This window comes from Nematolebias whitei, chromosome 5 (assembly GCF_014905685.2).
Source record: "Nematolebias whitei isolate Nwh7 chromosome 5, NemWhi1, whole genome shotgun sequence".
Taxonomy (NCBI): Eukaryota; Metazoa; Chordata; class Actinopteri; order Cyprinodontiformes; family Rivulidae; genus Nematolebias; species Nematolebias whitei.
This window is the reverse complement of record NC_056502.1, coordinates 42768636-42779730: the sequence shown is the minus strand read 5'-3', so window position 1 is coordinate 42779730 and position 11095 is coordinate 42768636. Positions and strand designations below refer to the sequence as shown.

The 11095-nt window shown below is 40.7% G+C and overlaps 1 protein-coding gene across 1 annotated transcript; it reads left to right on the top strand.

The window, feature by feature from the left end:
• The first annotated feature begins 529 nt into the window (after positions 1-529).
• Positions 530-10120, top strand: fam210ab (family with sequence similarity 210 member Ab). Its single transcript, XM_037677184.1, has 4 exons — positions 530-656; positions 3957-4435; positions 4550-4661; positions 9009-10120. The coding sequence occupies exons 2-4, from the start codon at positions 4011-4013 to the stop codon at positions 9321-9323; spliced, it is 852 nt and encodes a 283-aa protein (XP_037533112.1). The 5' UTR covers positions 530-656; positions 3957-4010; the 3' UTR covers positions 9324-10120.
• The last annotated feature ends 975 nt before the right edge of the window (positions 10121-11095 follow it).

Sequence of the window (11095 nt, the reverse complement as noted above, 5' to 3'; positions counted from 1 at the left end):
GCTCAACAGGACAAAAACAGTCCAAACATAAATCAGGTTCTAGTGACATTTTTAAAGTTGTCTCATCTGACATTAATGTGTGTATCTAATGTATGTAATGTAGACTAATGTAGGCTATCTAAATGAGACTTTAGCTTCTCATCTACATGTATAAATTGAGCCTCAGGATCAGGGATTCATAACCAGCAAAGCTTTTGTATCTATTTTTTCTTTCACATTTTTGTCAGCTGTTCATGGCACAATAAACATTGAGAGATCATCCATTAAATAAAGAGAAACCTCACTTTGCTGTTAAACGCCTTCATACATCATTTAAAAAATAAACTCCTCCCTCACTGCGCGTCATTTCTGGCCGGATCATGCACCGCGGCACAAATAAGAGGCAAACCATTTCCGTTTTGTTCTCAGACGTCATCTTTGCGCTTTGTATGCTGGGAAACTGTGTTCTTAGACACTTTAGTCTCGTCATAGTCGTCAAGAAAAACTGCAATTCCCATTTTTCGTTGCGCCGTCGTGGTACATGCTGTTTCCAGTGCACAGTCCTTGTGCGACGGTAAATGTGGTGTTTGGAGTGTTCACAGCCCCACCAGTCTCGCGCATGGCCCTCAGGATTCGAAAGTTCTGCTTGTTCCTGACTTAAATACACAACTTTTAGTGTAAGTGGTGCTTTCTGTTTGTCCTCAGCTTCAGCGTCTCTTTGTCCTAGCTACTTTCGCTCGCGAGGTGTAGCAGTAAGCTAACGTGTGGACCAGAAACTGACAGCTGAGCTGCCCACAGTTTAGCCTGAGCTAAAACGTGTCTAACCAGATACTGTTGTGTCGATTTATTTTCCTCCTAACTCTGATGTTCTCCAGCCATGTCTGCACAGTGTCAGCTAGCCCAACACCTGGCTGTAAATAGCAGTGACTGTAGCAGTTGAACTACATTGTACAAATCACTCTGCAGTTGGCTACTTTATTTTGAAGGCATACAAATTACTTCCGGTCAGCTTCCAGATGAAAGACCAGGAATCCAATTTCTGAGTAACATTTTTCATAAATTACACTGTTTTCTTTTTGGAGCTCATTTCAGTAAATAAGTTCCAATTCAAATTGTACAAAATACTGCCAGTCAAATCCATTTTTAAGAATTTAAAAGTGCAAAATGGTAAAAATCTTCCGTATTTGTGCAACTTAATGATAACTTTTACCAGGTTACATAAACCAGCTCGTTGGTTAATATTTAATTTCAGACACGAGTTGTCATGAGGCCTATTTGAACCATTTTTAAATAACTGTCAGGCATATTTTACTCAACACTAGTAAATATTAGTACCTCTGCTCCTCCACCCTTCTCTTTATCTGATGTTGAATGTTCAGCATTAGTTTGCAGCAGTGTTGTAGTCAAGACCACCTAACCCGAGACCAAGTCAAGACCACCTAACCCGAGACCAAGTCAAGACCACCTAACCCGAGACCAAGTCAAGACCAGAGTACCGAGACAAGACCAAGACTTTTGGGGTCCCAGACCAAGACCTCAAGTCTTGAAGCTCAACCTTTTCACAGATTATCTGTCTTATACTTTACTGTCACGACATAGTGACAGTTTTAACAAATATGTAAAAAAAAAACATGTAACTTGTATAAAAATATTTTTTTATAAAAGTTACATACTTCAACTTTAAGTTAGCTTTTGAATGAATCATCATCTTTTATAAAATTTCAAAGCTACATAACAAAGAAATCAGACATTCAGTGGGTTTTGCGCAATAATTTTCATGTCATGTGACCCGCTGACACAAAACTTATGTTAAACTTCTCTACTAGACCTGAGAGACGAGACACCCTCATTTAGTTCTCATTTTCTCATTTTACATGATTTATATGTTCAAAAATCATGGTTTTCGCTCAATAACTAATTAGAAAATGCTTTAAAATGAGAAATAAATGATGGTGTCTTGTGTGTCAGGTCTATTAGAGTAGTTTAACATTAGTTTTGTGTCAGTGGGTCAAATGATGTAAAATACATTGATTTATGTTTCTGAAGCGTGTTTGGTTCTGTAATATGTTGACGGTCCCTAAGCGAACCATTACGTCTCGGAGGAGGGGCGGACTGAGCACAGCCGACTGAAATCAGACTGCCTGCTTCGGGTAGAGAGAGAGGAACACACCGTCCAACGTAAAACTAACTTCACCGCGGTAGAGAAACGAGGCTCCAGCAGAGCACGAACAGTTCAGAAACAATTTGAAATGAGAATTAAAAGCTATTTATTAACTGATGAAGTCATGTTTTCGACTGCTTGTTGCTAGAGAATCTGTTCTGACCCAAAGTGCAGCAGTGACTATGTTTACATGTGCAAAATGTTTTGAGCGGATTGAAACATTTTCAGATTAAATAATTCAAATGTATTGTTTACATGGGCACAATCTGTTCATGACGAGCGTTTACATGCAGCGGGCTTTGTTCTGAACAGCAGTACTGACATGTGCAGAGTGGTAAACTCTTCTTAAAAAAAACACACAGAAGAAGAAGTTCTACTTCCGGGTGAACGTAAACAAATCTGAGCACCAAAATGGACCCGCGACAGGTTTTAATGATGGTGGAGACGTTACTGCGCTCCCTGACTGAGCTACAGGTGATAGAGATCATTTCAAGCTCGTTCAAAGTTTCTAGTAGAAATGTTGTCGCTCACCGACCAGTTTTACTTCCCTGACATGCTAATATTATTAGCATTAGCCAGGCGGAAATGACAAAGTTGCACATGCGCAGTCATGTTAGTTTTTCACGCTCAGATAAAAACGAACAGATCAAGCGTTTACATGCGCACCGTTCTTTTTGTCTTACGGCTCAAAACCCCGACATTGTCAACCAGATGCAGCAAAGCCTGTACGTAGAGTGATCCTTCCTAACACCATATTGGTGTTTGTAAAGAATTGAGTTATGATCTAAATAATGGAGAATCCTTTTATACACAAGTAATTACAGTAATTTACAGATTTAAACATTTTAATGAAAAATTTTATTTAATTATTTTGCTTTTTAAAATTTTTTTATCTTCTTCACTCCAGCTTTCTGAGGCCCCCTGGGGCCGCGGCCCCCACTTTGAAAAACATTGCATTAGAGAATAGTGCAAACAGGATATCAACAACAGGGGTGCGAAGCAAACATTTTGCCCCAAAATTGTGTAAAATGCTTTAGTTTGTGTGAGAATGTGATCACACAGAGGTTGTTCACATATTACAAATTAGATTAGTTAAAAATATAAAGTGCACTAAATTGACTTATCTGCTGGCACAAATCCATCAAATTGCATTAAAATAATATACAAAAGCAGTCTTCAGTGTATTAACAGGTGACTGAAAGGTTTTCAGAAAGACCTCATCTACACATTCAGTACATTAGGAGAATAATAAGCATATAAATATAATAAAATAAATATAAGTTAAAAAAAGGAAATTTGGGGGAAACTACGATGATCAAAAGCATCAGCTAAAATTGAAACTTACCTAAACACAATCTGCAAGCCCAATTTGGCAAAACAATATCTATAAACTTCAAATAAAGCAAGTATTATTTAAATATGTTTAATTATGATCATTTCAAAGCGATCACAGTTTTTCCAGGATCTGTAGTTCTGCTTTCAATGAAACAAAAGAGGAAACACTAGAAAATCAAGAAAACCCAAACATCAATGCCAAAATGTCCTGGATGAGCTGAACATTTTGACAAATGAGCGATTCAACTAGTTGAACGTATTCTGAATAAAATGTACAGACGAAAGTATAAAGAGGAACACGATGGTGTAAATGCTGGCTCAGCATGAACGCTTCAGTCTTTCCTGCTGAGTCACAGATTCAGGGTGGAACAGTTCATCTGGGAAAAATCAAACGTGTCAGCTAAAACTGTCAAACATCCAAACTTGTTTAAATAATAATCATTAGATGGAGACTTTAGATGATGTTTTTCTTCTCCTGCAGTTTGTGGTTGAACGTCACAGCAGCACAACGGGGGACGACTAGAAGGAGAGCAGGATGATAATCCGACGTGTCCTGACTCAGGGGGCTCTGTGGCGGGTGGCAGCGACCCGCCCGGTCACGGTCGCTGCTGCCGTCTCTGAGCGCACCGTGGTGATGCGGGGCTGTGCTCTCCGCCTGTCGTTGCCGCAGCCTTTTAACCCGCGGTGGCTCTCAGCATCAGCCTCCAGCAGAGCAGCACATCAACCGAAGCACCAGCCCCCACAGGACGGAGCCCAGTCCAGCTCTACACCTCCACCTCCGGACGTCCAGAGAAGGGAAAGTGAGCCTGATCCTGCAGAGGTGGACCCACTGCAGGACAAGTCCATCGGCTTGGTCCAGAGGTTCAAGAAAACCTTTAAACAGTATGGAAAGGTGATGATCCCAGTGCACCTGGTGACGTCCTCCCTCTGGTTTGGCACCTTCTATTACGCTGCTATGAAGTGAGTATGCTTGATCTAAATAAATGTAAAATACAAAGAATATAATTTTTAAAGTCACGTTGTTGAACACCTTTTTAACTTTTTACCCTTCTTCTTGTTGTTTTGTCATCTCAGAGGTGTGAATGTAGTGCCGTTCCTGGAGATGATTGGTTTACCCGAGTCTGTAGTCGGCCTTCTGAGAAACTCATCAAGTGGCTATGCTCTGACTGCGTACGCCATGTACAAGGTATTCTTCCCTCGGGACAGGCTAGTGTGTATCAGTGCTTAAGCTTCAGTCAGAAACGTTGCACCCAGCTAATGTTTACACGTACAGTGTATCACAAAAGTGAGCACACCCCTCACGTTCCTGCAGATATTGAAGTCTTTCCTTTCATGGGACAGCACTGACAAAATGACGCAGTGAAAAGTAGTCTGTGTGCAGCTTATATAACAGTGTCAATTTATTCTTCCCTCAAAATAACTCAATATTCAGCCATTCATGTCTAAACCACCAGCAACAAAAGTGAGTACACCCCTTAGTGAAAGTTCCTGAAGTGTCGATATTTTGTGTGGCCACCATTATTTACCAGAACTGCCTTAACTCTCCTGGGCATGGAGCTTACCAGAGCTTCACTGGTTGCCACTGGAATGCTTTTCCACTCCTCCATGACGACATCACGGAGCTGGTGGATATTCAAGACTTTGCATTCCTCCACCTTCCGCTTGAGGAGTAAAGCAGTAAAGCAGCGGTCGTCTTAGAGATGTTTGGGGTCGTTGTCATGCTGGAACACTGCCCTGCCACCCAGTTTCCAGAGGGAGGGGATCATGCTCTGCTTCAGTATTTCACAGTACATATTGGAGTTCATGTGTCCCTCAGTGAAATGTAACTCCCCAACACCTGCTGCACTCATGCAGCCCCAGACCATGGCATTCCCACCACCATGCCTGACTGTAGGCATCACACACTTCTCTTTGTACTCCTCACCTGACTGCCGCCACACACGCTTGAGACCATCAGAACCAAACAAATTAATCTAGGTCTCATCAGACCATAGGACATGGTTCCAGTAATCCATGTCCTTAGTTGACACGTCTTCAGCAAACTGTTTGTGGACTTTCTTGTGTACAGACTTCAGAAGAGGCTTCCTTCTGGGATGACGGCCATGCACTCAGCTTCTTTGGACGACCAACGCGAGGTCTGTTCTGAGTGGACCCTGCTCTTTTAAAACGCTGGGTGATCTTGGCCACTGTGCTGCAGCTCAGTTTCAGGGTGTTGGAAATCCTCTTGTAGCCTTGGCCATTTTCATGTAGCGCAACAGTTCGTCTTTTAAGATCCTCAGAGAGTTCTTTGCCATGAGGTGCCATGTTGGGACTTTCGGTGACCAGTGTGACAGAGTGTGAGAGCTGTACTACAAAACTGAACACACCTGCTCCCTATGCACACCTGAGACCTAGTAACACTAACGAGTCACATGACATTTTGGAGGGAAAATGACAAGCAGTGCTCAGTTTGGACATTTATGGGTGTAGTCTCTTAAGGGTGTACTCACTTTTGTTGCCGGTGGTTTAGACATTAATGGCTGTATATTGAGTTATTTTGAGGGAAGAATAAATTGACACTGTTATATAAGGTGCACACAAACTACTTTATATTTTGTCAAAGTGTCATTTTGTCAGTGTTGTCCCATGAAAAGATAGACTTACATATCTGCAGGAATGTGAGGGGTGTACTCACTTTTGTGATACACTGTAGTTTCTACTTAGACAAGTCTTTGTGGCAGACCTGAGAAGATAGGCTAACATGCTGGGTGGTGTGGGCAGTGGCACTACCCAGCATTTTAACTCGTCTTCTCTAGTCCACACATGCTTCAGCTAACAAACATAGTGCTAGCTAAGAGTTAAAAGTATCAAATCACTAGCCAAAAGTAGCAAAAGGTTATCTAAAAGAATGCAGGAGTCTAAAAGCAACAGGAACACAATAGTATGAATGCTGCAACAACATTTATTAGACTATTATTATTACTCTCCACTAAAGAATTTTGGGAAAAAATGCATTAAAGTAGTCCCTCGCTACTTCGTGGTTCATTTATCTCGGACTCGCTCTATCGCGGTTTTTCAAAATAAGATTGGACATGACACACAATTGGCTGATTGATGGATGAGCCGCACGATTGGCATGAAATTTTTATTTAAAATAAATATTTTAAATTAGCACCTTCTGCACCTTTGTGCAGCCCACACTGCAGAATAAGATTCCTCCTGCAGCTCCTCCTCCCTCCTCCTCTGTCGATCTCAGTTCTTCTGTGGAGAAGTGGGCGTGGCCGAGAGTGCACAGAGCAGTGGCTGAGAGGAGGCAGGGAGCTGAGTTCATGACATGCTGTGCTCTTTTAGGGCGTTTAGAGTTTAGAAACATTGTTTAGAATATTGTAAGAGTGTGGGAAGGGTTTAAAACACATTAAAAAAGTATATACTAAAATAAACTACTACTTACTACTAGGGATGGGGCCGATCCAGTATCAGTATCAGCATCCGATACCAGCATAATTTACGTATCGGATTTTTCCGATCCAACCTGCAGAGATTTCCGATCCATGATGCATGTTGGCTTCAAACTATGGAATGGATTTCCTGAACGACGGCGTGTCTCATGAGCCCAGAGTAATAAGACCCGCCTCACATTCAGGAAATCCAGTTCATAGTTTGCAGCCAGCTACAACGTGAGGACTGAGTTAGCAGCACTGTGGCTAACAGCTAACCAACTTTTCATCTAAACATGTCCGCTGTGTGGAAGTATTTTACACTAAACACCACAAAACAAGACAGCAACGTGCAATGTCTGCAGAGCCACAGCGCCACATTAAACCACGGTAAAGTGAGTTTTACGATGGACAATCGAGCTCCGTGGCTTCAGCGGGGCGCTGCTCTTTGCTCAACCCAAAACAAGCGACTCGACACCGTCCAGCCGCGTCCAATCTGCCCCGCTCAGTCTGCCCGTCTCTGAGGAGGGACAGACTGAGCGCGGCTGCCCCAAATCAGGCTGCCTGCTTCGGATTGAACAAGAAGAAGACATCGCTGAACCCATGGAGCTCAAATGTTTACAGAGAAGTTGCTAAACTTTATCATAATTAATGACCAACCACTATCAGTTGTAGAAAACGAAGGATTTCTCAGCTTGATACTTGCAGTCAAGATATAGTTTACCCTCCAGGAGATATTTATCAGTGCAACAGGAGACAATCATAAAAAACATGATTTGAAAATTATATTAAAAACATAAACAGCTACATTATAAAGTGATGTAAAATACTAAAAACAGGAACATGTCTGTTGGTTTATGTCATGAACTTAGCAGATGTTTGAAGCCATTTAACATTTTATTTTATTTTATTTATTTATTCGTTCATTTAAAAGAAACAAAAATAAACAAATCATCAAAAAGAAAATACTGAATGAAAAGAGTGCTGAAAGGAGAAAAATTCTTATATCTGCCCCTTATTTAAAAAAAAAAAAAAAAGTAAAATAACTTTAAACAATCACTTAAATTAATCACTTTAATATCCACTTTAAAGCTAGGAATAATAAAAAAGAAAACATGTTTTGTGTTAGCAGAATTTAATTCTAACTTTGAAACTTATCCAACATTAATAAAACTTACCTCAAGTTGCCTTTTTGGACATGCATGCATAGATTTGTACTAATTGTACTTGAGAGGAGATTATTACAGCCTCATGTAAAATCAATAATGATCATGATATCGGAATAACATCAGTACCGGCCGATATCCAGATTTAGGTATTGGGATCGGATCGGAAGTAAAAAAAATGTGGATCGGTGCATCCCTACTTACTACTTGTACTACTATTAATACTTTGCGGTTTTTCACTTATAGCGGGTCTTCAGGGTACAGATCCCTTGTGATAAACGAGGGACTACTGTATAAAAAAGCAGAAAACAGCATCAGTGGAGAGTAAAACATCCAGAAACTGAACAAATAAAGTGTCCTCACTAATTAAAAGCCTCAGCAGACTGTTTCTGCCAAACACAAGTTCAGGTTCTTGTTTTTGGAGCAAATTGAACTGTACTGATGTTTCTTTTTAGAGATTTATTGAAATATTCACGTAAGGCTTTAATACTATGATAATTTTGAGGTATTTATACTGTAGTTGTAAACTAGAGACACAATATCACAAAGTGACTTTTTGACACAATGATGGAGAAATATTGAAAGAATTTCTTTTCTTTTTTTTTTAAATCACCAGTTAAAGTTTTTTTTATTTTTTTATTTTATTCAACCTTCATTTATTCAGGTAGTGTCACTGAGTCACGAGGACTCGTTTTCAAGTTTTCATGTTAAGGGCCTTGCTCAAGGGCCCAGAGTGGTGCAAATGAGGGTGGAGGCAGGTGTGGTTATTTCCCACATTTTGATGTTGTCAGTCTGGGGAGTTGAACCGATGACCTTCTGATCACAGGCTCACCTTCTCTAACCTCTGTTCCACCACTCCCAGTTGTTTATTATTTCATCTCACAGTCTGAGAACCACTGTTCTACAGTTCATGGGGGTGGATCTGTGCTCACCACCTTCTGTTTTCCACAGATTGCAACTCCTGCCAGGTACACTGTGACTTTAGGCGGAACGTCACTGTCCGTTCAGTATCTACGCAAACATGGCTACTTCTCCACCCCTCCACCAGTCAAAGACTACATCCAGGACAAAATGGAGGAGACGAAGGAGAAACTGACTGAAAAGATGGAGGAGACGAGGGGCAGATTCACAGAAAAAATGGAGGAGACAAAAGGACGCATCTCTGGGAAAATGGAAGAGACCAAAGACAAGCTTTCTGAGAAGCTGCAGGAAACTAAAGACAGAGTCTCGGAGGGAAAAGCCTTCTTCAGGAAGAAAAGTGAATAGTTCCTGTAGCTCTCACTGGTGAACGATTCTGTTCATATCTGTTTGGAGTTGTAGGTAGAGGACACAGAGCACACGTTTCTCAGACTGTTCACATGGAGGAGTGAGAGACACTGTCCTTGTCAGTTTTTCCTGTTGTTTATTTAAATGTCCGATCAGTCTCTAATGACCTCCCATGATGCACTGCACGTGTAGACTAGCAGCTTAACAGACCGTTGGCAACGTTGCGTCCTGCTTCTGTTGTCCCAGACTGGATTTAGACTAAACCACCTTAACTTAGCTCCTGATGACAGCAGGTTGGTTTAGTTTTTTCACTTTAATAGAGAACTGGACTTCACAGACAAACCATCGGAACCACTCAAAGCCAAACAGACCGTTTTGTAAAGAGCCGTGCTAAACCTGCTCATACTGAAAATAAAACTTGAACCTCTTCGTTATCATTGCAGTAGTCTATTAAAGCCTTCGTGAAGGCTGGAGAGTTCACCTTGTGTCCTTCGTGTTGTGATTAGACTTTAAACTTTGTGTTTTTTTGATAGCCAAAGCTGATTTATCACAATCTTAGTGGTGTTGACACCGTGTATTGACTGAAAGTTGTGTGTTGAAATGACCACATTAGGTGATGTTTTGGAAGCTAAAATCTTTATTTCCTTGTGGGGAGTTGATCACGCATCAGAGTTACTGGCATCAGTGAAATTCTGTCAGTAATGGATTAAATGTTCTTGGCAGAATCACCGTCTAACTAAAAACATACTAAATAACCAACAAGAAGAATATGCCTTTGAAATGGAGTGATGAATAAAGTAGCAAGTTATTAAAAAACTTTTGTACGTAAACCTAACTAAGTATTGTCTCCTTCCTATAAAACATGTATTGTGTTGTCCTATCCACCTTATTCCTGGAGGCTCTACTGTATAAATGATTATGGGTACAACTTCCTGTCAGACAGGAAGTAGCAGTAAGCATTGGTTAACCATGGTGGCAGAACATGGACCGTGGTTTATTTGAAAGTAATTTACATTCAGTTTAGCATATAAAACACTGTTTTTTGTTTTGTTTACATTTATTTGACAACCATACAGTTTACTAAAATAGCTGTGCTGAGTTCAGGTACCTGTTGTGTTCACAGCTGCAGGAACAATCAGACCAAACTAAATCAGTGGCTACAACAGAGTTTTGAACACAGACCCAAAACAAAAAGTGTTCCTGTGAAAAGAGGTATGGTTTCCATCTCCTACCTACAGATGAGGAATTGAGAAGAATGTGGCTGAAAAATGTGAACTTGGAAGAGACCACCCAAAACTGTCTGTGTGCTCATTTCACTTTGTTGACAAATGGCCAACGGAGGAAAACCTGCATACAGTGGGGAGAACAAGTATTTGATACACTGTTGATTTTTCAGGTTTTCCCACTTGCAAAGCTTGTAGATGACTGTAATTTTTATCATAGGTACTCTTCAACTGTGAGTGATGGAATCTAAAACAAAAATCCAGAAAAATACAATGTATGATTTTTAAATAATTAATTTCCATTTTATGGTGTGAAATAAGTATTTGATACACCAGAAAAATTAAACTTAATATTTGGTACAGAAACCTTTGTTTGCAATTACAGAGATCAGACGTTTCCTGTAGTTCTTGACCAGGTTTGCACACACTGCAGCAGGGATTTTGGCCCACTCCTCCATACAGATCTCCTCCAGAGCCTTCAGGTTTCGGGGCTGTCGCTGGGCCACACGGACTTTAAGCTCCCTCCAAAGATTTTCTATGGGATTCAGG